At 47.1% G+C, this 27,391-nt stretch overlaps 1 protein-coding gene across 1 annotated transcript in view; it reads right to left on the bottom strand.

The window, feature by feature from the left end:
* The window catches only part of Gabbr2 (gamma-aminobutyric acid type B receptor subunit 2), a 352,972-nt gene that overhangs the window by 191,922 nt on the left and 133,659 nt on the right, over positions 1–27,391 (bottom strand). Inside the window, exon 3 of the mRNA XM_076843252.2 lies at positions 11,196–11,366. Within this exon, the coding sequence (XP_076699367.1) occupies positions 11,196–11,366 (171 nt within the window). The remainder of the gene's footprint in view (positions 1–11,195; positions 11,367–27,391) is intronic.

Here is a 27,391-nt window from a genome sequence, read left to right as displayed (position 1 = left end):
AAAATTTCTTGTGTTGAAAAGAACTTGCTTAGCACAACATTAAAGGTGAAAAACTAGCGTTGATAAATTTGGATCAAGCACTAAGATTGTTCAATATCTCAAATCAAAACAAAAACAAAATTAAATGCCACATGAAACATGGGGAGATATCTTTGACAAATGTGACAAAGGGCTGATAGCCTTACTTTGTAAAGAATATTTATAAATCAGTAAGAAAAAGAACACTCCAATAGGAAAAGGTGCCAACCACACAAGCTGCCAATTTACAAAGGAGAAACCGAAACGAGAATCTTAGTCAAAAAGAAATTCAATCTCAATAGTAATCAAAGAAATGCAAATGAAAATAGCAATTGCCAAAGATCAGAAAAGAATAATACACGATGTTGGCAAAGGACAGCTTTCATATACTGCAACGAAACTAAATTGGTGTGATCTTTCTGGAGGACAATTTGGCAATATGTATAAAAGGTTCAAAAATGTGCACACTGCTATTTCTAGGAACTTATCCACAGAAAATAATCAGAGATGTTCAAACAAAAATTCAAGTATGAGTTTATTGTATCATTGTTTATAATCAGCAGCAATTGGCAGCTACTTCCCCATGTAATGGGCACTTTCCTGATAGCGCAGGCACGGGGAGGATTTTTTGAACAGAGATTGTATAGAGATGGTAACAGCAGATAGGCATCTACCCCCTGTCCCGTTCCAAATTCCTTGAAATGACAAAGAATTTTTGAAGAATAAAAAAAGCACCTAGCAGTTCTCAAAAGCAATTGAGAAGGCCAACAATGGACAGAATCTTTGCAGAATTTCTAGAACACAGGAAGGGAACAGATTGTAGGATAAGTGACACTGGACGATCGTACAGCCCAAATCACATGAGAGATGGCTATAGCCCAGGAGGGGGCAGATCCCCAGGGGTCACTAGAACCAGAGTCAATAAGCACTGGATGGTCATTCTGAGTCACATTTGCTGACCTGGGAAAACATTCCCCTTGGATTGCCAAATTTAGCCACATCTATAGTAAGAGCATGTATTTGTTTGTACATGTTTATTTGTGCACCTTGAAAAAACTGTAATGAAGTAAGCCTAGATGCTAACAGCAACCTTTCAGTGGGTAGGTCTGTGGCTTGGATGTGGTTTGTCTCCCAAAGGGTCATGGGTTGGAGGCCCACGTGGCAAAGTTGGGAGGTGGTGTGGGACCTTTAAGAGAAGGGGTCAAGTGGGAGAAATAATTAGGTCATTCCAGGCACTGTCCTAGCCAGTGCTTAAGTAGCTCTCCTAGGATCCTGGTTAGTTCTCTAAGGAGGGTCGACTTGCCATGTGACCTTTCCCTCTTGGGCTCTCCATTGTGATGCCATCCACAATGAGTCTTCACCAGACTCAAGCCCATGCTGACACTATGGCCTTGAACCTGCAGAACTGTGAATTAAATAAACCATCTTTTAAAATAAAGTACCCAGCCTCAGGTATTTTGCAATCGCAACAGAAAATAGAGTAATACATTAGGTTATGACTGATGTTTAATTTTCCTTTTTGCTGCTTTGTGTTTTCCAAGTTTTCTGCCCTGAGTACATATCAATATTACAGTTGGAAAATAATAATATTTTTAAATAAAAAAGCAAAAAATAACAAGAGATTCTGACATTTTTGTATAAGAAAGTAACCACAATCTTATGCTTTTTCTTTTTGAATTACTGCAGTAGCCTGCTGGCTGGTTTCCCAGCTTCTGATCTTGTCCCAATCTGCACCCAAGACTGCTACCATCTCACTCCCGTATTTAAAACTTCCCTGGCTCCCTACTGCTGGCAGGCAAAGTCCCAACTTGGAGGCACAAGGAGCCCTCCCCATCTTTGTTTCCTACCAACTCATTCTCCTGTGCCTGGAGCGATGGAGCCCCAACAGACTCTTCAGTCTCCTGAACAGGGAAGGTTCCACACACCTTCCCCAAACCACTGCTTTGTTCATGTGGTTCTGGCACTCCCCAAGCCTGCCAGATGGGCCCTGGGGGAGAACTTGCAGCCAGAATGTACCAGAATAGCCCTGGAAAACCCATAGCTACAAGATGCAATTGCCTGTCAGCCAAGAGGCCCAACCCAAATAAGGCAGGAACGTGCTGTAGGAGCAGGTGTGGAGGGGCGTGCCAGGTGCTGCGATCCGGGAGCTAGGGAAGGAATGAAAGTTAAATGCAGAATCCTATGGCAATAGCTCCCGAGGACTGGGAGGCAATGCCTTGGGGCAGAGATTGCTCAGCCCACATACCCACCTCCCTGCTTCTGGGTCGGGGTGCGGGGCCATCACCCCCCCACCCCTAGCCTGTCTCCACCAGGGAAGGCACAAACCTGGGCTCATGTACATACCCATCACTTCTTGGCTGCAAAGTCACATAACCGTCCCTCTACAAAACAGATGGCACTGTGCGGGCTGACTGGCTGTAATGCCAGCACATAGTAGGTACTCCAAAAAATGGTAGTAGACAAGTAGATGGTGGGACAATGACATTTTCCTAACCTGAAGGTACTGATGCAGAGCTGCCTCACAGGGCTGGAGTCGAGTCCTGGGAACCTTGGCCCGGGGCTGCAGAAGGCACTGGGAAGGATCCCTGGAAGAGCTTGGAGGTCACTATACATGGCCATTTCCCCAGAAGAGTGTCTTCAAGAAGGCACGCTCCCTCTCTCACCCGTGTTCTAGGATCCATGCAGCCTGGGCCAAGGACATAGTCACCTCTCAAGTTGCCACTGAGCAGAGACCAGGCAGCCCCTTTCTGAAAAGGGTTGGTGTGTGTGTGTGCATGTGTGTTTGCAGGCACATTCCACTCTGAGGAGTGTTAGGGACGACCATCCCTGAGGCCCTGTGGGCTCCCCTCTGGACCAGGGTGGGCCAACTCCTCTTCCCTGTCCCCTGGTGGAGGGAGAGAAGCACCATGCTGTGCGCTTCCATGGGCAGGAGCTCCGAGGCACACTGAGGATTCCAGCTTGGAGATCCGCCTTTTCTTTAGCAGGCTGAGCCATGCGGACACCCCTGGATGAAGAACCCTTGACTTGCACAAACATGCCAAAGAGGCACTAGGGGCCCTGATGGGTGACAGTGATCCCCAAGTGGGTCTGAGGCTCCATGGCCTCAGCAAACAGTGAAAGGCTTGAGGAACCAATTCGTGACTTTGGTGGAGAAGCCTCTCCCTTGGTTACTGCTCTAGATCAGAGTTTCCAGGAAAAGCCTGTTGCCTCCCCTACTCTCCACGTTTGAGTTAAAGGAACAGGTGGCCAGGAGGCCCTCCTTCATCCCAGTGGTCCCCAAACTTCAATTGCTCCGGTGTTTTGGGGGGGGGGGGCTTTCACCTTCTCTGTGCAACACCCATGTGATCCCTAACTTTATTTTCCTTTAACCTGTCTCACTTTTCAATGGGGGCTCTACTCAAAGCAATAATATCCATGAGATACAGTAAATGAGCTGGTAATAAACAAACTTTTTTTAGTATATAAAACATAAATATAGCATTATTAAAAATTTTAAAAATCACATTCTGGTAAATAATGGACCTACTTTCCCAAACATGCCAAAGAGGCTGCATAAAGAGCTGCCTTGGCATGGGTAGGACGGATCTGGAGCTGCCCCTGCTGGCTGATGCAGGCTGGTCCCTCCAGGGCTGGGTGGCAGGGTGGGGGGAAGTACAGAGAGGGAGAGGATGCATGTTTTGGCCACAGCCAAGTCACCTAAAAACATCAGCAAGTTCTTCAGGTAAAAGTTGGGGCTCTAGTACCTTTAGGACTAGAATCTAATCTGTCCTGAGTCCCCTCCTGGCTCCTAGTGATAGAGGATCTGTGGATGCACTGGAAGTCCAGAGCCTGCAGCAGGGGAAGCCTAGGGGTGGGTCAGCCCTCTTAGGATGCTTGACCCTTGATCAGATACAGAGGGCTTAGGGCACAGTGGTCTCACCTTCAGCTTGTTCCTTCCTCCAGGACAGTGGATCTCCAACCCCAGCCTGCCTCCCATCAAATGGCTGAGTCCCCTCGAGTGTCTGACTGCTGTGAAGCTATGGTGATGCTGCCGATTCTGCTGGTCTGGGGACCACACTTTGAGAACCACAGCCCTAGAGGATGGGACTGTGCAATCCTAAAGATGAAGGTTGCCGAGTCCTTGACCACTCAGAAGAAACCTCCGGGAAAATGCACTCAGACACAAACTATATGCGTTCCCAACACCCCACACCAACATCACCCAGAAGCAGTCATATGGCAAGTCCCTGATCACTGCTGGCTCCAGAGGCAGGCCCGAAACTTGTCACTGAGACCTCTAAGAGAATCCCCATGAGCAAACCATGTCACGGCCAAAAAAGACGTCAAGTTAAGAAATGACAGCGTGCCCTAGGCTGAGGGCGGAGGGAGCCCGGCTTGCTGGCTTTACGGCTCCTCCTTTGTAGTGTGGGTGACTCAGGCAGGAGGCAATCAGGATAGAGAGTGATGGGCACAGGTATGGATAGCAGGGCTGGGATTTTTCTGAATCTCCCATGGTCATCTCACCACCCCAGGTAAAGGCCGACTCAGGGCAACAGAGAGGGGATAACTGCAGTTGCCCCTTCGAATCTGACCTAATGGACAGAGAAATCCATTGCTGAAATTCTTGTTGAACACACATGGACCATCACGCAGGGTGAGGGGACTCAGAGATCAGTGTTGGCCACGGAGGAAAGATGAGAGAGCAGGTGGTCTCTTACACTTCATTGTGCCAACACCTGTGCCTTGAAGCCCCAGGGGAAGTGGGCACAGAGGCCCAGTGGCAAGCCTGATCCCTCTGGGGAGGGAGGTGTGAATTGGGTGGGGAAGGATGCTCCTACAGAGAGAGGTGCCCCCATGGAGGTATGGCTGGACCAAAGGTGCCAGGAGGAAGTGACCAGGGGTGTGATAGAGGAGTCCTTACAGGGTGGCTGGGGCCGGGTGGCATGAAGGGTCTTCTTGAGCCACACTAAGGTTCCTGCTCAGAGTGGCAGGAAAGAGCTGTGTTCTAACAAGGAGGCCCACCCTCTGCTGGCTTCAACACATCAAGGGGTCTCCCTGCCCTCTGCTTCGGGGCTGTCTCTCCCAGGCTGCTACTCCAAAGAGCAAGCAGGAACTTTGGAGGAGCTCAGAGACCCTTATGGTGGAGCAGATGGCAACTTGGCGAGTGGGGGAGGTTTGAGGGGCCAGATAGGACCCCGGAGAGCCTGAAAGGGCAGGTGCTTTGAAGAGGAAGCTCTGCAGATGGTGACCTTTGGGTCTCAGGCAGATCAAGGGCCTTGGTGGGTCCTGCCACTTGAGGGAGGTCCCTGTAAGGAAAGGTCAGTGCCAGGAACCTTGAGATCACTGAAGATCAGCCAGCAGGTGGGGAGTCTTGAAGCCTGTCTGGAGGGGTGAGAGAGATGGGGACAGCCACGTTGCGGGGTTCCTGAGTGGGGGCAGCCACTGGCTAAGGAACCAGATTCTGGATGATGATAAAAATATCAGCTGTGCCTTGCATGGTGCTTTGAATGATCCAGGCTCTTTTCTTAGTGCTTTATGTGACCTAACACATTTAATCCTCATGAGACTAAGAGGTAGGTACTATGATCATTCCCAAGAAACACGATGAAAAATAAGTATACCAAAATGACATTCCACATTCTACCTCATCAGAGAAAGAAAGTTAAAACAACAAAGAGAGGGGCCACTGAACACCTATTAAAATGGCCAAATCCAGAACACAGACAGCATCAAATGCTGGCAGGGAGCTGGAGCAACCGGAACTCTCATTCATTGCTGGTGGGAGTGCAAAATGGTACAGCCACCTTGGAAGACAGTCTGGCAGTTTCCTACCAAACTAAAAATACTCTTAGTATTTGATTCGGCAATTGAGCTCCCTGGTATATGTCCAAAGGAGTTGAAAACTTAGTCTAGACAAAAACCTGCCTAAGGAGGCTTATGTAGCTTTATTCATAATGGCTGAAACTTGGAAGCAACCAAGATGTCCATTGGTCAGCAACTGGATAAGTAAATATCCAGACAATGAAATATTATTCCACACTAAAAAAGAAGTGAGTGTCAAGCCAAGAAAAGACATGGAGAAGTTAAATGCATGCTAAGTAAGTAAAATAAGTCAATCTGAAGAGGCTGCCTTCTGTATGATCCAATTATAAGAAATGGAAAAGGGAAAAATGTGGAAAACGGTGAAATGTCAGGATTTTTAGGACAATAAAAACACTTTAAGATACAGTAATTATGGATACGTCAGTGCACACTGCCCAAACTCATAGACTATACAATACTAATGGTGAGCCCCAGTGAAATCTGTGGACGTCGGTGATCACAATGCACCAGATCAGTCCATCAGTTAGGACCAATGCCCCACTGTGGGGGGAAGGTGGATAGTGGCCGAGGCCCTGACCATGTGGGGCAGGGGATATGTAGAAAGTGTCTCTGCCTTCCTCTCTGAAAACCTGACACTGCTCGGAAAATAAAAAATAGGCCTTTAAAAAACCAGAGCAAAACCCAGGCACAAAGAGACCAAGTCATTCCCATGACCACGCCCCTGTGATGGCAGGATCAGGGTGAAGGGCCAGACCTCCCTAACCCCACTTTCTAGAATCAAAAATCTTTTGTATTCAAGGTCAACTGGCCCAACTCCCTCATCTCACAGGAGGAAGACTGAGGCTCAGAGAGAGCGAGTGATTTGCCTAAAGTCCTTTTGCAGGTGAGTCGTGTCACAGGATTGAGGATGGTTCAGGAGTCATATGCCTAGAGTCGGGGGAGAGGCCCCAATCCTCTCTTGTCCTCTGCTGGTCCTCCTAGGCCTCCATCTCCACTCCTGGCCCTGCCTCCAATCTGGGCCTTAGTGCCCCTGCGGACTTCGCTCAGCACTCTGGCCTCTCATTTCCTGGGTCCTATTTCCAGGGACCTGCACATCCACTCCACTTTAGCTGCGGGCACGCAGCCAAGGCCTGGACTCTGTGTCCTACACAGCATCAGTCCCTACTTTCCTCTTCCAGGTCTAACCATCCCACCCTGCATCCTCACTCCCACATCCTTCGTCTTCCAGAGCCTTCCAGAGCTCCACTTCCTCGAGGCCTACAGGCTCCCTGCCTGCTCATCCCATCTCATCCTGGACCTCATGGACCACCTTCTCGGCAGCACCCTTAACTCTTCATCAGCACCACCATCTTCATCTTCCACCCGGTGGAGCCCTGGCGCTGGAACAAGAACTCTGTCTGCCTTCTCCATCCTGCTCCAGGACCTGCTGAAGGTCATCAGACCACCAAGGAGACTGGGCCACTCTAAGCTCAAGGACTTCTACACAAGAGGGGGGTCATTTCCCACCTGAACGCCTGACTGAGCCAACTGCACTCAATGCTGGCTGCAGGTTGAAATCACCCTAGGGCTTGAGCAGGTACTAATGCTGCTGCTCTGGGAGGTGGCTTGGGATGGGGAATGTAAAAGCCCCCCCAAAATGCTCTGTCCAAACAGGGAGTGTTGCTCAGCAGTAGAGAGAAGCCAACTACTGACACAGGTCACAATGTGGATGAATCCCCAAAACATTGTGCGATGTTATATAGCAAAGACACATGCTGTATAATCTCATTTACATGAAATTTCTAGAGAAGGCAAAGCTATAAAAGCAGGTTACGGGGTGGAACTGACAACAAATGAGCACAAGGGAGCTTTGGGAGTGACGGGAGTGTTCTAGAACTCGACTGTGGTGATAATTGCACGACCATGTCAGCGTATTTACAATAATTGAACTGTACGCTAAGAATGTACAGACTCTGGGTTATGTAGATTGTATCTCAAAAGTTGTTGAAAGTGAAAAAAAGAAAAAGAAAAAAAAAAAGTCTGACTAAGGGAATTTAAATTTTGTCTTGGATTTTAAAATAAGAAATCAGAACCAAAATTCCATGGGTGAGTCCACTGGGCAACTAGAGTTGAGAACCTGGCAGGAAGTGTAACACCTATTAATTCCAGAGCCACCTCCGTTCAGCTGTGATCCTCCAAAGCTGAGGTCTGATGCACCCAAGTGTCAGCAAGGTGAGTATACTGACTGAGGTCACACAGCCATCCTGGGTGAAATAGAGCCCAGAGATCAGTGCATCTTCTCCAAGTACAGAGCAGCCTCTGGGGGCTCACAGGAGCAGCTGGTCCCAAAGCCAGGAGACCCTCAGACCTTCCTGGCTCCCACAGATCTAATGCCACAACTCTATGGGATGAAGGTCCCTCTCTCTGCTGCCTCACCCCTCCAACTTCAGGGCGGCTTTCATTTGACATTCCCTCCAGCGCACCCATCCGGAAAAAAAGTGTCTGACACTGTTGATTGACCAGTTTCATAAAAGGAATCCAGTTTCCTTTGCACTCATGAAAAGAAAAGCTGTTAGCCCTGGCAAGCTTCCAGAGGCTGTATATCAGTAATGCAGCCCAGACATGGGCAGAGGGATGCCAAAGCCCTTGGGCACAGAGAGGAGTCATCTGGGCTGATGGATTTAAATCAAGAAGGGTTCTTGCCAGGACTACCACCAAGCAACATCCCGTCCTGGGAAAAGAGACTTCCCTGAAGATGCACTGAAACCCTTTGGAGAGGGGTTGTATGGGACGGAGACATGGATATCTACCTGTCAAGACCAGATCTCAGGGAGGACAGTGTAGTAGAGAACACACAGACCTACATCTGGAGGGCCAGGCATTCGGTCTGGCTGGCTTCCTTGCCAGCATGTGCCCTGGGGTGAAAAGCCACCCACCCTCTGTAAGCCTCCGTTTCCTCATCTGCAAAGTGGGAACTATCACGGCTTCCTACGGGGCAGCCAGCTATCAGAGCATCTGAGACTCTATGAAGCACTCAACCAACATCAGGGCTGATCACATTTCCTCTGCAGTCCAGGCCTGGTGGGAATTGCAAACCTCTGAGGCTACATGTGATTCCCGGAAGTTATCAATGGACACAAAGAGTGATGGAGAATCTCAAGTAGGTTTCAGGAGCCTGGGATTCAGTCCTGACTTTGTGTGAACGATCTCTCATGACTCAGAGGTGCTCTGAAACTTTGCACTGTGTCCCATGGTGATCAGTTTCCCCTTCTACACAATGAGGAGATTGGGGGAGGTATCTCTAAGGGCCCTTCAGACTCTAGCAGCCAACGATGCTATTGGAAAGAAGGAAGTACTCCCAAGTCCCTGCAGGGTCCGGTGTTAATGAGGCCAGGGGGCTGACCTTTCCCCTCTACCAGGACTGGCCTCTCTCAGTCTCATTTTGGAACATTCGCTGCTGCTCTACAGAGGGCAGTCTGCCAGCAAAAGCCTCTTCGGTGTTTGGCAATGAGTTGTTCCCACCGGAGGCCAAGTTCCTTTTGGGCTTCCTCCTAGGGGATGAGAGGCAGAGAGGTGGAAGAGTGGGCAACACTGGCCTGGGAAAAACCTGTCTTGTTTGCATCACCAGGGAAAGTTGGGGCAACACTTCTCCTTTCCAAGCACCTCCCCAAATATCCTTTATTTATTTATTTATTTATTTATTTTTTTGGTGCATGAATTTTATAGTTTACAAAGCTCTTTCAAATTTATTACAGATTGGATCTTAGTAAAAACCCTGTAGGGAGGCATGCAAAAGGTTACTAGCTTTATATGACTTCCAGGGGAGGAAACCATGGCTCAGAGAAGGAAGCTTCTCCCAGGTCTCATGGGGACAACATCAAAAGGCCTCTCCTCTGCATGGAGGCAGGGCAAGAGCCTCTGAAAGGTAAGTGCTCAGCTGGATTCCCAGCCTTGCTCGGCTCCATCTTGGCGGGTCCCCTCACCTGGAACTTCCTCCTTCCCAGGCTGGCAGCAGGGTGTGTGGCCTTCCTCACTCTCCCTTGGAGTTTTGCCTGGAAATCTGAATAATACACCACAGTTTGTTTCCCCTGGGCTGCCACACACATGCACAGCTGGGATGTCTTGGTTTGGTGGAGGCTCCAAGTATCAAGAGTACATATGGGGCCAGGTGTGGTGGCACATGCCTGTCATCCCAGCAGCTCGGGAGGCTGAGGCAGGAGGATTGAGAGTTCAAAGCCAGCCTCAGCAACTCAGTAAGGCCCTAAGCCACTCAGCAAGACCCTGTCTCCAAATAAAATATAAAAAAGGGCTGGGGATGTGACCCAGTGGTAAAGTACTTCTGGTACCAAAGGGGAAAAAAAATGTGGGAAGAGAAAGGAGGAGATATAAAGCAAATGGAAAAGGATAAAAGGACCAAAGACCACTTTGCACTGACAGAAAGGAGGATAACTTTTAACTATTCACTACAATCCACTGTTAATAAGGTGGTGTGGGAACAGGAAATCGTCAAGAGCCATCAGTGACACTAGAAACTGGAATGGATCTGTTGGATGTCGGTCCCTCTTAAAATTTTAAATGGCCCCATATTTCCACTTCTAGAAATCTATTGCCACGGTGCACGCCTATGCACGAAGGTGTTGGTTGTGTTACCAGAGGCTGTAAACATCCCTGGGGTCGGGTTCAATAAGTCACACTGTCCATCCATTGACTGAACACCCTGGGTCATTAAACATGAGATCAATCGGATCTCTAAAATGTGTTGCAAAGAAAATAAAAAAGCAAAATATATTTGGTATGAAGTCATTTAGGTTCAAACAAATATAGTGAAAAAATTCTAGGCAGATTAGCACCAAACTGAAAATGGGGGGGACCTGGGAGAGGGGGGGACAGGGCCTTTTAGGAGAGCGGGGGACAGGGCCGTTGGAGAAAACAACACTATCACCATATATATTTTTGCATTGTTGATTGAAATAAAACAAAGCACCAGGTATTTATGCAAGTTTGTAAAACATTGTTCAAAACAAAACAAAACCAAAAAACCCACAAAGCACAATCCAAGATGTCCTAGGAGTCTTGGTTCCAAACCAATTCCTCCCCCAAACTCTGCTCACAGGAGCAAACCTATTGGTGGCCAGTTTGCTTTCAGATGGTCACTCTATCATCAGTAAGCAGGAGGAGGCCACAGGGCCTTTTAGGAGTAAGGGGAAGAGTGACAGGGGAGGTTTCACTCCCCTCTAGGGCCACGGGCCCAGGCGCACATCCCTCAGCTACCAGCTCTTTTGTCAGAGGCCAAGCAGCCTCCATGGTGCTGGTGAAATCTAGCAGAGCAGCCGGGGGCTGTCACTCACGCAGCCCAGGGTGAGCCCAGGCCCCCGGGGCGCAGATGCTCGGCCTACCTCGGAGAACCTCTGCACATCCTGCGTGAGCGTGCCCACGCGCTTCCAGTGGTAGTGCTTCAGCAGCTTCAGGATGGCCGGGTTCACTGCGTTGTCAGATGGCACCGTCCGGAAGAAGTAAGGGTATTTTTTCTTATCAGCTAGAACAGGCGTGGTGGCCGCAAAGGAAAGCTGAAAAAACAAAACAAAAAAGAGACGATGCTTTTTACTAGGAGCTCAGCATCCTTCCTAACAGGAGGCTTGTAATCCTATCTTGGGACAGAAACGCATGTTGCAAGGTATTTTTTTAAGGCTTTTGATTGTTAAGAGTAATAGATTCAAATGGAAGAGATGGTTAAAAGATGCAAAGCAGGAGAAAGAAGGACAAAAATAAATAAATAAATAAATAACCAGGCATCTATCAAAGAACCACCATTAATGTGGGGTCTGTTTCTTGCCCATCTTTATGCACAGTGATTCGACTTTTTTCAAAAGTTTCTTGAGATCATTCTGCATACACAATTCAACTGTTTTTCCCCCCCAGTTAAAATTGTTCTATATAAACTTAACCATCCTGTTAAAAACTCCCTGTAAACATTTTAATAGCTGCATAATATTCCAGCATATGAACATATCACAATTTACTGAGGCATCTCTAATTTGGGAACATTGTTTGTAATTTGTCCTCTTATTCTGCAGGCATCTTTGTGCATAGCATCTTCCCCTATATTTCAGGATTATTCTGTAGGACAGAATCTGATATGTAAAATTGCCCAGATAAAGAGAGGAAATGAATCCAGGCCCGGTGGTGCAAACCTGTAATCCCAGCTGCTTGGGAGGCTGAGGCAGAGGTTTAAAGGCCCTCAGCAACTCAGTGAGACCCTATCTCAAAAAAAAATATAAAAAAGGACTGGAGATGTGGCTCAGTGGTTAAGCACCCCTATGTTCAATCCCTGGTACCAAAGGTAGGGGAGAAAAAAGATAGGAAATGAACCTTTAGACTGTACTTATTTCCCCAAAGAATTTTATCAATCTGCATATCTGCTAGTCAGGTATAATTAGAGGGCCAATTTCACCACATTCTTGTCAACAGGGAATAGAACATTTTTCTATCTAATTTTATAATGAATTATCACTTTAAAAACCTGAATCACTGTGTTCACGGTTCCTCGTGACGTTGAACCTTTTTCATGTGGTTCTTAACAAGGAGCGTGTCCTAGTTAAGGAACTTCTTTTTCGTGTCCTTTATTTTTGGAGGGTCTTGTAATGCTTTTCTAATTGAATTTAATTAAGACTTTTTATATGTACGGGATCCAGGTCGGGCTGTGAGAGCTGTGGCAAAGACCTCTGTTTGCCTCTGCGTGTTGGGTGTGGGTATTTTAATTTACACTCAGTAGTCAAATCTGTCCGTCTTTCCCTTTATTGTTTCAAGTGCCAGTTGTTAAGTTGCGATTTTAATGATCTGTCCAGCTTAAATGTCACCACTCCCCTGACACTTCCTCTGATCTCAGCTCTCCTTTTCCTGGGCCTCTTCCACAGAAGGTGGTTATCAGCCTTTTTGATCTCTGCAGGGTGATGAGGAGCAATGGCATCTTCTAGTTCTAATTTGCATTTATCTCATTGTGAGTGAGGCTGAGTCTCTCATCCTATGTTTAGCAGCAATTTTTAGTTCCTTTTTGGAAACTGTTCCCATCCTTTGTCCATTTTCCAATTTGACTCTTAGTCTTCCCCTCTGTAGAAAAGTGATCTTCTACATTAAAGAAATTAGTGCTTTATGATATAAGTTGTTTATTGTTTTGATCCAGTTTGTATTTCATCTTTTGATGTTGCTTATAGTCTGATTATTCATGCAAAAGTGTTTGTTTGTTTGTTTGTTTGTTTTTTAGTACCAAGGATTGAACCCAGGGGTGCTTACCACTGAGCTGCATCCCCAGCCCTTTTCTGTATTTTATTTTGAGACAGGGTCTTACTGAGTTGCTTAGGACGTTGCTAAGTTGCTGAGACTGGCTTTGAACTCACGATCCTCCTGCCTCAGCCTCCTGAGCTGCTATGCACCACTGTGCCCAGCTAAAAGTGTTTTTTTTTTTTTTTAAAGTGGATGAATTTATCACTTTTTTCTCTTATGTCTTCAGGTTTTCTGTCATATTTAGAAAGGCCTTCCCTACTCTGAGATTATGAATGAATTGCTCATGGTTTCTTCTAATCTGTTCTTTCTCCCTCCCTCCCTCTCTCCCTCCCTCCCTCTCTCCCTCCCTCCCTCTCTCCTCCCCTCCCTTCTCTCCTTTCTTTGGCATTATTAAATCTTTGATCCAGAAAGGGCAAGCTGCAGCAAGCTCAGTCTGCACTGTCCACCAGTGTCCTCCTGCACCCTTGCTTTTCTCAGCAGCAGCTCTCAACTCTATACATCCCAGAATCTAGTTTCCGCATCCAAGGAAACAACATCCTGCACCCTTCTGTCCCAGAGAAAGGTCCTTCACTGGACTTTCTCCTTGGACTCCAGGAGGGCAAGCTATCGAGATCCATCCTTTTCCGTGGTCTGATCAGAGTGCAGTCATCCACTCCCTCAGATCCCTGGAGGTCCGTTCCACTCTACAAGCCCCTGCAGATTCAATCTGTTGCAGGTGACCGTGCAACACCCGTCAGCCAATGCCTGAAGCTAGGGAATGCCTAGAGAAATAGATTTCTAAGATTCCCACAGAGACAGGGACACCTCACAATTGGTAAGAGTCAAGGGCAGAATGACTGTTGAAAAAATTCCAGGTAGAATAAGGACCAATTGGAAGAAGCTGCAGAGAGTAACCGTCCAGCGGGGTGCATGGAGGAGTCCCCACATTCAGAGTTGTCCAGCAATAGAAACCCTGCCAATTGAAGTAGTGACATCCCTGTGCCTGGAGGTGTGGACAGGGAGTCTATGCCATAACCTCGTGAGATCAGAAGGGTCCCACAATGTCTTTAGACCCTCCAAAAACTGTAGGAAAAAGTTTGTGTGAGTGTATATGTGCATACAAATATACACATTTTTTTTCCCCTGAAAAAAAGATTTCATGGCTTTAACAGATTCATAAAGAGGATCCCATAATCCAAACAAAATCCACACACCTGCCTGGGGGTAAGATTTAGGTCCTGTGGAGAGTGCCAAAAAGAACAGCTCTGTACAGTCCTCTCTAACTATTATCCACGATTCTTTTCTCAAGATTAAAACCACCCTGCAAGTTTCCTCTGCTCAGCAGGGTAAGCGGGGAGCTCTCTGAAAAAAATCCGGGAGCGACACTTTTCAGGACCTGGGACATTATGCATGCCATCGCAGCCCCCCAAATGCTTATCTAATACAATTTGGAAAATATTGGTTTTCTGATGTGATTTCTGAATCACACTCTGGTTGATACTTTACCGTTATTGTCCCATTAGTTCCAGGTCCACAATTAATTGTTGCTCGAACAACCTCATATGTTTGCCCTGTAGGTAATTACGGTGGTTACTGTTCAGTGAATAAATGGTCCATTGTGTTTACCATAGGCTTGGAGTACAATATATGCCCCAGGTCTAAATCATGTTGGGTGCAAAATATTAACTGGCGCCGACATTTTCTGCACCATTTGAGATAATGCACATTTTGATTGAATTGCTGTGCGTCTCTCTTTCTCTGGCTTTAGCCTCTTGAAACTTTCTTCCACGGGCAGGCTCAGGTGCCTACTAGTATTGCTGAACTTCAGAACTGGGGGGAAACTAAGAAATCACCTGGTTTGGGGGTTCTCTATCCTGGGTGCACATTGGAATCACTTGGGGAGATTTTTAAAAATCTGATAACTTGATCCCACTCCAAATCAACTAAGTCAGATTTCCTGGACCTACAGCCCAAACAGTGGTATTTAAAAAAAAAAAAAAAAAACTTTCCAGGTGAGTTTGATGCCAAGGGAGGGTTGAGAACCCCCAGTGCAGATCAATACCAAATTACTGAGATTTTCTTTCTGGGCTTTTATACAGTAAACTCTTGCAAAAGTTTCATGGTGTTGGGAAGAAAAAAGTTATGAATAAGCAGACTACAGCTGAGAGATGGGGTGATACTGAGTTACCACCATAGCCAATAAGAGGTGGAAGCAGGACTTGAACTCAGGACTAAAGGACTCCTAACATCAGTGCTCTTCCCTGCCCGATGGCTGTCCACTGCATCCTGTGTGGTCCCCAGACCTTCCTCCTCCAGCATCCGCAACACCAGGGCCACCAGCATCAGCACCCTAACTTAAAGACCCACACTTCTGGGCTCCCTGCCTTATTTCACACAACCAAATTAGTTTCTGAAGAGACTGTGATCAGGGATCTAACCAGGGATCTATTTCTGAGAGTATTTTAAATTTTAATTCATAGTTTTTGTTGTATCTACTTTTATTGCATTGTTTTGAGAATTTTTGGCCTGTACAGTGTTTGCTTTGGCAAATTATTGAGATTTTCTTTCTGGGCTTTTATACAGTAAACTCTTGTAAAAGTTCCATGGTGTTGGGAGGAAAAAAAAATGTAGTCTCTAGTTGTAAGCTATAGAATCCTTTATGAGACTACTTATGCATAATAGATATAATCAAGCTCTAATTATATTTTCATATGCTTCCTATTTTTGCTGACTTGGTCTATCAAAAGCTGAGAGATAGTATTACTAAATTTTTCTCTCTTGCCTTGGACCATTTCCCCATGTCTTTCAGCAGTGTCTGCTTTGATGCTTTGATTTTATGTTGTTTTGAGTGTAAAGGTTCATCATGATTTTTATTTTTCAGCAATGTGTACCCTTGATTAATACAAATAGCAGGTACTTAGTGGATAGTCATTAGGTGAATTGAGGATTAAAACATTTGTCAATGCAAAATAAATATCTGTGTCATTTTATTGCTTTTGGTTTTGTATTATATCTTGTTTGATATTAAGATATGACCTGCTGGGCGCGGTGGTGCTCATCTGAAATCCCAGTGATGCGAGAGGCTGAGGCAGGAGGATCATAAGTTCAAAGTCAACCTTAGCAACTTAGTGAGGCTCTAAGCAACTTAGCAACACCCTGTCTCAAAATAAAAAACAAAAAGGGCCGAGGATGTGGCTCAGTGGTTAAATACTCCTGGGTGCAACCCTCAGTACCAAGAAAAAAAAAATATGACCCTTTAGTTTGTACTCGTGTTTCTGTCTGTAGCTTTGATCCTCCTTCTATTTGTATTCTGTTAAGATTATCTTAAATATCTAATTCCTGAAAACAGCACATATTCTTTATGTGTGCATATTGCTATAAAAAATGCTTGGTCCTGCACCATCTCATTAACCATCTTATTCTCTCTTTATGCCTTTTTGTTTCCTTGTGTTCTCTTGGTATGTGATCTTGGACACACCTCTATGCTGGTCTCAGCCTGATGGAGTGCTTTCTGATATTCTGAGGAAGGGAAGGAATTGGAAACTTGCTGAGGATGGGCCTCTGTTGTCTTGATAATGATGGAATTTGGCTGGGTATAAAATCCTTGGGCTACTACTTCTTTCCCTTGAAACTACAAAGTGAGGCTCAAGAGAACTCTGAGGCTAGCTCAGTCATTGTTCATTCATAGGGGACTGGTTTTCTCTGCTTGACTGCTTGAAGGATATTTTCTCTTGGAATTAAAAAAAAAAGTTGCGGGCTGGGGATGTGGCTCAAGTGGTAGTGCGCTCGCCTGGCATGCGTGCGGCCCAGGTTTGATCCTCAGCACCACGTACAGACAAAGATGTTGTGTCCACCGAGAACTAAAAAATAAATATTAAAAATAAAAAAAAAAAAGTTGCCAGGATAGATCTGGGTGCAGCACTCTATTTGAACTGTGATACAAGGCGTCCTTTAATTTAGACACTGAAGTCTTCCAACTCCGAAAAAAAATTTATATATATATATATATATATATATATATAAATTGTGTATATTATACATAATAATCATTTATACGAGTTAGTGTATTTATTATATTCCATACTTTTCATACTGTATATATTATACATAATAAATACAGTGTACGTAGTGTGTTTCTATTGTATTCATATGTATTCTCATCTCCCTCTGGCACATCTGATTATTATATGCTGTCTCTTCATTCTGCACATCCATAGTTATCATATTTGCTGTCATGATTTCATCTCTTGATTCTCATCTTCATTTTAGAAGAACATCTTATTTTATCCCATCTTCTTTATTACGGAGTATGTGCATATTAACTCTCACCATTTTCTAGCAAAAAGGCTATATCATCCACAGTTCTGGCAATAAGGTATAAGGGTTCTTATTTCTTCACCTCCTGGCCGATATTTGGAGTTATCAGACTTCCTAATTTTGTGAGTCTTTCAGAGACAAAGTGGTCCTCCTTTCCTGTTTGCCCAGGAAGCTCTCTATGATATAGCTGAGCAGATGTGCACACGCATGTCAGCCATCCGGGGTCTTTGTTCTGAGTTTCCTGACCTGATTTGCAATAGCCTCTGCTTCGAGCTTTATTGACTGGAATGCATTTTTATTGTGTTATGGACATTTGGGGTTTACTGTTCACTTCATGTGATCAATCCCCACCTCCCCAGTCCTCTTGTCTTGGGCTATTGCATGGGACCTGTGTTGTTTTGTGGAAGGTTGAGGACGCCAACCACCCTTCTGAAAGTTCTCTTCTTTATCCTACAAGAGATGGTTTTCAGAAGTGGACTCTTCCTCTGCTTCTTTTGGGTATTGTGCTCCTTTGATTATTTTTGAAGTACTTTTTCAAAGATGTTTTCAATCTACTCACCTTCAGAAGCAAGGCAAGTCTTTTCAGATTCAGCTTATCAGAAGAGAGACATCATAGGTGGACTGCTCTTGGCCCGTTTTCTGCCTGTTTATGACTGGGAATGTTTCTTAGGAAACTGAAGGGTAAGTATCTGAGCACAGCTATTGGTGTCTAGTAGGCTCTCACCTTACGCTGGTTTATAGTGATTAGGTGACATGATTTTTTATTCTCAGTGCCTGGTTTTCTAAGACTCTGGATCAACATGGTACATTAAGTTCCCCTGGTGCATTGCTGCTAGTGTTCTTTTCTGCCCATAAAAAAATAAATAAATAAAAAATCTCAATTCCCAAAATGCAGTGCACTTAGAGTATATGCCTCTCCTCTTCCTATTCAATTTTTTTTCTAGGAATTTATAACTCTCTGAATTCGGAAAGACAAAGGAGGAGCATGAAGAGAAAAAAAGCACTTTGTTTGCCGCGGAGATCAGCCACCATGAAGTAAAGACTAGCTGTCCGATGTCCAGATCCTGGTCTCTAATCCAGATTGGGGGCGGGGGAAGAAAGGAATGTTCATCTATTTTCAGGACGTTGGCTACTTTGTGAGACAAGGTTTAGAGTGCCAGGAGGCAACATTTAGGATTCTCTCAATCCAGATTCATCTACTGGAGAATTAGTGGATCTTCCCAAGGAAAGCTGGAGGATGTTCTGTTGGCTACTGTTAGTGCTAAATGCTCCCCTTTGGTTTGTTTTGCCTCGTGTGTGTATACCATTCTTTAATTTAGTAAACCTTATGTTCTTAAATAGTGCAAAGTTATAGGTCAGGTCACCCCATTAAAAGTATTAGAAAAATTGCAAATAAATTCAATCTGAATTAATCAGTCCATTACGTAGCAGGGACTCACAGTCTCCTTTGCATGGTTTAGATGCCATTTAGAGCAAGGGTTGATGGAAAGGTTTGGAGGTTCCTGATGTGCACCCTCAAACCGCTGTCTACTGGGTGTTGCCAGCTGCTGTGCCCCCCTCACACCCCAACCCTGCCAGCTGTGGGCATTGAGTGGGACTTGAAGTCCCGGCCTCTCCCTGCCCCCCATCTGCAGCCAGGCAGCACCTGGAGCACAGAGGGGCTCTCCCTGCCCAGAGCAGGTGTCCCAGGGGTCCTTGGGCACAGCCTAGTCCTCAGAAGGTCCTGAAGCCACATTTCCTTCTTTCATCCCCACCCAGGAACTTGCCGGGGTACTTGTGATAATGAAGGTGTCCAGAAACTGCCCAACCACACCAGCCACAGGACCTCTGGCTTTGCTGAACTACCCACGGCCACCTGGCCTGAGCGGTGGCCAAATCTCCTAGCATCTCAGTGTCAGAGGCCCAGTTCACAGAATGCTGTGGACTCCTCCTGGAAGCCAGGGCGTCGGCCAGGCGAACAGCTTTGCACCTGATCCTCATGGCCAAGAGGGTCTTTCCAGAAGCCCACCACAGAGCGGGTCCTGCCTTGCACTTGTGCCCAGTGCTGCCCAGTTATCCCACTCATGCTCACGCCGCCCCCATCCCAGGCCAGTGCCGCTGCTCTTCTCACCTTACAGACTTCCAGGTTAGGAACCTGGCCCAGGAGGCAGATTGGTGCTTACCAGGGCTGGGGGCGGGTGGGGCTGGGGGTGGGGGACTGGAGAGTGACTATTTAATGGGCACAGGGCTTTCTTTGGGGGGATGAAAATGTTGTAACACTCGTCATCGGTGATAGTGGCACCACACTGTGAGTGTTCTCGACGACACTGAATTTTTCACTTTAAAGTGGCTAACAAGGTAGATATTCTGCTATGTGCATTTGCCCAAGGTCTCAAAACTTAGAAATGGAGGAGTGTAACCCACACCATCAGGGCCCACACCCCCCACCCTCAGAGCCCCTGGGAGATGACACACGCCCCTCAGTCTGAACCCCAGAGACACCCAGCAATGAGGAGCAAGGTGGGTGGCGACCCAGATCCCCTGGCTCCAAAGACCCTGGGTTTGACTCTCAGCTCTGCCTTCTGCCCCCTGTGTGACCCTGTCAAGTCACTTAACCTCTTCTCATTTGTCAAGGAAGGTGGACCGCTCTGTCCCACCTGCCTTGCTGGGATGACGTCAGGATGTGAAAGGACTGTGTGGCCTCCCAGGCTGTACAGACACGGGGTGTCCACGGTGCTCACGGTTAGGACGCGGGCCAGGTGGTCGAGTTGGTTTTGTGGAGAGCCTGTGAGCACAGGGGTCCTGTGGCTGTCTTCCCAGGGACAGGATTACTGTTACCCTCTCATCTACACTCGCCCAGCCAAATCCAGTCTCTGAAATGCCTGAGAATGAAAATGTCCAACAGTGGGTTGACAAATGGATAGAGACGTGAACTGACTGCCCAGGCCACCACCCAAGTGGCTCATTGTGATGTGAACTATCTGAGGGACAGTCTGCATGGACGAGTCCGCCCTGGTGATCAATCGGTGCTTTCAGATAGACTATCATCCATCTTACGGTTAGGAAAACTGCCGTCCACAGGAAGCGTGCAGGGTAGTAACGGAGATGGAAACCGCTCTTTGGACATCATGCCTGGTTCTTTCTTCAGCCCAGCTCAGAGGAGGCCATAGAACAGGGAGGAGAAGGCTAATTCCCAGGCCTGGGGGGAGGGGATCTCTCAAACACAGCAAGTTTCCAGGGTGGCCTTGGCTGGAAGATTTGGGGCAATGCACACGTCACCAGCACAGCAGGATGGGAAGGGAGTGGCCAGTATCCATCTCCCAGAGGGACACTCTGGCGGGCGGCAACAGGTTTTTGAGTTTAGGGTCCGTGCATTGACCTGGAGCAGTAAGCACCCCATCGCCCAGGCAGAGAGAAATGGAACGCTGGCTCCGGCCACTCCAAGGCCACTTAAGGATCTGGGGGACCTAGGCTCCACCTGTCTCTTTAGGAAAGAGCAAGGGCAAGCCACCTGCCCTGTTCAGGCATCTGAGTGATGGCTGTTTCCTTGTAGCTGCAAAACTGCTTTTCTCCCCAGTTACTGAAGAAAATGATTAAGGAGCTTGTTGGTTTTGAGTGGGTGGATTTTTTTTTTTTTTAAATCTTGACTTATTCAGACAATTTTTTGTTTGCCTTACTTCTCTTTTGCAGCTATAAACCTAGATGAAAAATGTAAATACATCCCCCAACTTCACAATCTTTATTAAATTCCAAGCCATTGACGAATTCTTGCCAAACGCAATTCCTGCATTACCTGATTTCGGGCACCTGAATTGAACTTTTCAGCAGAAATAAGGCATTTCCAGGGGGGATGGTTGAAACAGGGGTGGCCGCAGTTGCTAAGTGCTAGGTAGGGAACTCGGGCCAGATGCAGGGCTGAGAAAGCCAGCGAGCCTTGCTCTTTCCTCGGCCGTGAGTTTGCTGACTGTGTCTGTAATTAAATGAGGGAGGTATTTGTCATCTCGGGCCCCTTTCAGCAGAGCTGAATGCAACGCAACTTTCTCAGGAAGCTTTTGACAAAACACTGTTTGTGGCCAGTGCCAGGAGGTACACAAAGTGTGGGCCGGGTGCGCTGGGAACTCAGGGCCACTTGGGGGCTGCGCCAAGTGGCCTCTGCACCCAAGTCCTGGTGGAAAACCGTTTGGACACCAAGTACCTCAGCGTAGACGCCCGTGAGGTCACTGTGATGCGGAGGGGCAGGAGAGTGCTGGTTAATGAGCGCCTGGCGAGGGGCTGGGTGCTGTGCTCTTCTCAAAGACCCCATCTGCCTGGGGCCTTCAGGACGGCACGCGTAGACTTGCTGGTAGGTTTTAAATCTCTGCCTTCAGAGACAGTCTGGGCTGGAACCACTTGGGCAACAATCATGGCTTCTTCCTGCAGCTGATGTCGAGGTTTTCATCACTGAGAGGTCACCAGCAGTGCAGCCTTTATCACCCCCTTTCATGGCCATGCTCACTGGGGCTAGCAGCCATTTGCAAGCGATGCAGAGGAGACATTTTTTTCCTCTTGGAGAAACTGAGGCAGGAAGATATAGTGACATGCCCGGGGCCCCACACATAGTAAATGGCAAAACTAGGATTTGAGATTAGCTATTTGACTCCTTGAAATGATCAAATAACAAACATGGAGTAAACATCACAGGGAGAGCTTACTACTTGCTCTCTCACTGAATGTGCAAAACAGCCCTGTGAGATAGTCACGAGTGGGACCTGCGGTTTTTCAGACAAAGAAATAAAGTGCAGAGAGGTTAAGTCATTTGTACACGGTCACACAGCAAGCAGCTGGCAGATCTAACTTCACAAGTCCCCCCCCATTCCACAGACTGCTAAGCTTCTTCTCTATGGCTTAACGATTTCCAAGACACACTTGCTTCTTTTGACTAATTTCGATCATCGAAAAAATCCGTAATAAAGGTAGAGTGGATTGTATTACTCTTACTTTATAGGGGAAGAGACTGAAGCTCAGAAAGGGTAACTGACTTGGTCAGAGTCACATGTCGGCAAGCGGCGAAGTGGGGACTTTGGTTATCAGAAAGAAGTCCTCTCTCCAGAAACAAAAGGGCCTTCCTAGGGAGGCACCCAGATCTAAGATGGGGAGGCCACTGGGGCCAGGTAAAAAGGAAGAGGAAGAAAACACAGGATTTACTTGAAAGAAAAAATAACCCCACGGCAGTGGCTTATCATGCCTTGGATTCTATGATATGGAACAAAAATTACATGCATGCATTTTTAAAAATTCTTCACAAAAATTTAAAAACCTTCATCCTCAAATCAAAACTCTGTACATAAATGTATGAAAAAAATGTCCATTTTGAAGAATAATAATAGAACTAATATCCACCTGCCCGTCACCCGATTTAAGAAATAGCTACTATTTGCTTACAAGCAGTACATTGTGAAGTAGTTGAATTCTTTCTCAAGATATGATTATTTTGCTATGGGAATTAAAAATTTTCCTTCTTCTCTCCCTCCTTCAATATTTGCACCATTATTTTATTTTGTTTAGAAAACAAAAATAACTCCCTCAGGGGCTGGGGTTGTGGCTCCCTGTTAGAGCGCTTGCCTCATAAGCGTGAGGCTCTGGGTTCGATCCTCAGCACCACATAAAAATAAATAAAATAAAGATATTGTGTCCATCTACAAGTCAAAAATATTTTTTAAAAAGTAACTCCCTCAGATCTTAAAAAAACAAAACAAACAAACAAAAAAAGGAAGGATCATAGAGAAACAACACAATGAATTCAACTCTAAGCCGTAGGGTGGCCCAAGGGTAAGAGTTCTGTTTCCACCTGGACAGACTGGGTCTGAGCAGCACCTCAGCCTGCGCCTAAGCAACTCTGGGAGATTTCTGCACCTTTGGGGACCTCAGTCTCTTCTTCTATAAGAGCAGGGTCATACTCCTGCCTCAGAGCTGTTGTGATCTTCAGCGTAGCAGAGGCACCGACCCATGCTTGCCAGCAGAGGGTCACAACTCCTGGGCTTCCAAGCCAGGAGGATGGGATAGTAGTTCTTGTGGTGACATGGGGACTTTTAATTTCCACAGCCCTTTCACTCCATATCACCTCAGGTGGGGTGAGTAGACCCACTTCACAGATGAGAGGCCTCAGTGGACAAAGGATTGGGTCACAGTGACGTAGCTGCCACTAGGCAGGGACATCGTTCTTCATCAGGCCTTCTGCACCCTATTTGGGGTGATTTTTAAATGGCTTGTTAATTACAAACACAATGATGATTAGATTGCCTGCCTGATTGTGTACAATTAGGATGTATGTCTTTAATTTTCCCTTAAAACTTCTGGTAAAATGTCCCGTTTCCCCCCTTACAGCTGTGCAGGTGACAAATGCAGGAAATTAACAAATGACACGGGGAGTCTCTTTGGTTCCCTGGGCTCCTTTGCACTTGGCGTCGGCTGGTGTCTTTAGGGGTGAAAGCGTTCTCGTGTGAGCACAGCTGTGAAGCCAACTGCCTTTTAATTACCACGCTGCAGAAATCATGCCTCCTCACGTCAGTGTGGCACCTCTGATTACCCGACAGGCTGGGATCACATCGTGGGGGAAGGTGTGCCGGGCCCCGCTCCACTCTTGCAGCGCGAGGGGACACACACCTCCCATCCCTCGGGCCAGCTCCTGTGCTCCAACACCTCCTCCTGGGGGCCCTCCCTGCTCTCCCTCAGTCCCCAGCGCTGTCCTCCTCCTCCTCCTGTGGGGCACTAAAGGGACCGGGGGCCAGGCCCACTGCAGGGATTGGCAGGTGAGCTCTCTGTTCTCGGCAGCAAAGGTAGAAGACAGGCAGGGAGACAGCAGGATGGCAGCACACCTCCGTGCTCTGCCCTCTGGACCACGGCGCGGTCCTCACACAGACCAGACCTGAGCAGAAGGACAGTGCTGGTGTCTCTGGCTGAGGACGGAGGGCGGGGTCTGAGGCTGTCCCCTTGAGCCGATGGAGTCCAGAGCAGAATCATTCAACTAGACAGGCCTAGACTCCCAGGAGGCCCCCGAGCCTCCCGCCCACTGATGCACCAACCAGGAGTCCACGGAGGGCCTGGAGGGCAGAGGCCACCAGGCACCACACACCTGTGTCACAGGGACACTAGAGCTGTCACAGAAAGTGTCATCTCAGACCCAGGTTGCCCCTGTGAGCCAGAGCCTTCTGGGAGCAAGACAGGAAGTAGCTGACCGCGAGGCCCCAGGCCACAGAGACTTGCTTCAGCTTTCCAAGAAAGGGACGTTTCTTTTGATGGGACAGAGGAGGTCAGTGTGGGCCCTGTGGGCTGGGGCTGAGTGCCTGCCGGGGCCTGGGGTGCTGCTGCCTGGCTCCGTAATAGAAAGACCCCACTCCTTGGGGGGACAGCCACAGTCCCTGCCAGATGCCTATTAGGCCTCAGTCGCCTACCTGAGGACCTGGGAAGATGAGTCCTGCGCTGACCACCTCTCCAGGGCTCTGTTCAAAACACAACGAGAGCACACAGAATGAGGGCCACCAGGCCCACCCGGCCTCTCTGCTCCCCACCTGCTCTACCTCTCCAGCCTCATACGGCTCCTTCTGCTCCCCAAAGCCAGCCAGACTCTCTCTCATTCTGTAGGAAGAGGCCTTCCAGGCAGCGCCCCCACCCCCAGTCCAGGCCCAGGTGTCGCCCCCACCCCCCACTGCATCCCGAGCCTTATCACACCGAAACGGAATTGCATCTTCCTTCACTCAGAAAAAAACTTCATAAGCCCTCAAGCCGCCCTGCGACAAACCCCAAATACTTGCTGAATGAATGAACCTGTGAATGAATACGACGGAGCTAACTGTGGTTCCCAGGGGGAAAAGTAGGATGGACGTATAGCTGTTTAAAGGAGGCTGGTGGCGATTGATGCGAAGCAGAAATACTTGACAGTAAGGGCTTCAAGAATGCATCAAGACCTTGCAAAGTACTGAGCTCCCCATCGCTGGAGGCAGTCAAGAAAATCCTCAGGGATGATCTGTGAGGATCACAGAAGGTGTCCCCAAAACAACAGGGAGTGGCATCAGTCAGTGTTGAGTTTCATGTGTATCGAGGGCAGAACACCCCATGATCTCAGGTGATCCCCAGATGAGCAGTTTTAGATCTTAATAGATATGTTTTCCATTTATTTGCTTTTTTGCTATCTTCTTGGCAAATGATACTGATTCTCCATTTGTGAGACTTAAATGGAGAACAATGAGTCAATTTAAAGGAAAATATTAAAGAAGCAAATAATATGAGTGGTGGATGGATTGGCAAATTCAAGAAAGTGATATGCAAATGATGAAGTCTGGGAAACCCGGGATTATAGGTTCTTCAGGGAGTTTTACAAGAATAGGATCCTCAGGGAGGAAGGAAAAAAACCTACCTAAATCTTGATCATTTTCAGTTAAATGAAGTTGTAATGTGAACCTAAACAATTAGAGAACGAGCAGAACTTTTATCTGGGCACTGGGGAAATAGGCACTACCGGAAGTCTAAAGAGAGGGTGGATCTCTCAAACCAAAGAAATAGATTGCACAGGGAACAGAAAAAGAGAAATAACTGAAGAGGCCTAAGTAGTAGGGTTGCCAGATGCAGTAATATTAAGAGCATTCTTGTGCTAAAAAAAAAAAAAAAAATCTTTTTCTAAATTCAAATTTAACTAAAGATCCAGTATTTTGGTAACCCTATTTGGTAACCCTAAGTAACAATCCAAGATAGATCTAGAAAAATAGGCTCAGGCCCGTGCAGTATCTCCTGTGGGCTGACAGGAGCAGCAGAGAGGAGAGGGTGAGGCAGGTGAAGAACGAACAAGTGGGGATCCATTAGTTATGTCTGCACGAGCACAGGAGAAAAGAGCGGTGTGGGTGCCATTCATTGATGTGCTGTTCTGGGCTTGTCCAGCTCTTGGTTTTACACACAGAGGACCACCAAGAAGGGACTTGCCCAGGCTCACCCTCCAAGTTCATGGCTGGGTTGGGCTGGGCTGGGCGAAATCTAATCTCTTCTCCATGATGCCTGCTCAGAATCAAAACACAACTCCACCCACGCCCTGGTTATGTCACTGCAGACTACCCTCAGCAAACATGGCCACCCACATCATCAGCTGGAGTGCACACAGCCAGTCAAACCCTCCGCCGGATCCAATTCATCATCATGACTGCATCTGAATACCCCGGAATAACACAGAAGACGTGAAACAAAATCCACTTACACTGAGAGAATTCTGTCGAAGGCAATGTCATTGTGACAGCCAAGCTCTCAGAGATCTGAACCACAGTGCGGCTGATGGATCACCCTGGGGGTGGAGGGGGCTCTCTGTAGAGTGGTTTCACATTCAACTCTTGGTGGAAACTAAAAACAGGTATCGTGCTCTATGACGAAGCCAGGATTTCATTTAGGGATCACTGGATTGGATGGAATTGAACCGAATCCTCTTCCTGCGTCTCTGTTTCCTTGTTGTAACCAAAGGTGGTTTTTATTTGAACTCTGAAATTTCATGATCTTGTAATTCTGTGTTTCATTTCATAATTTCTTCTCTCTTCAGGTAACAACATAACATTGCCAGAGGAAGTCAGCAGTGGCTGAAGGGTTTCCCACTAGCTCTTTGACGAAGGGATTCTCTCACCCTAATTGCTTTAAACCCCCCACTTAGGTATCAGCCCTTTTCCTTGCCTGCTTTTCTTAACCAAGTGCATTCACTTGTTTTTTCTGTACTTTCCAGAGAAATGACAAATGTATTTTTCCTTTGACCTAGATGTCCCACTTCTGGGAATTACCCTGGAACAAGTAGGTGGCCAAGATTATTTCAAAAGACTGGAAGTGACCCTGGTGTCTAGTCTACCCACAGAGGCTGGCTGGACGAGCCGTGGTTTGGAAGATCAACCTTACATGTGACTGAGTCACACTCCCCGGCTGAGTGCTGAGGCGCTCAGTCGCAAAAATGGGGCAGAGCTTTCCCCACCCTTCTTGGGTTTGAGGGTCCGTGTCTCCTGCATGGTGGCCCATGGGTGAAGCTATGCTCACCTGT

Source organism: Callospermophilus lateralis, chromosome 2, assembly GCF_048772815.1.
Source record: "Callospermophilus lateralis isolate mCalLat2 chromosome 2, mCalLat2.hap1, whole genome shotgun sequence".
NCBI classification, from domain to species: Eukaryota; Metazoa; Chordata; class Mammalia; order Rodentia; family Sciuridae; genus Callospermophilus; species Callospermophilus lateralis.
This window is presented reverse-complemented; position numbering and strand designations above follow the sequence as displayed.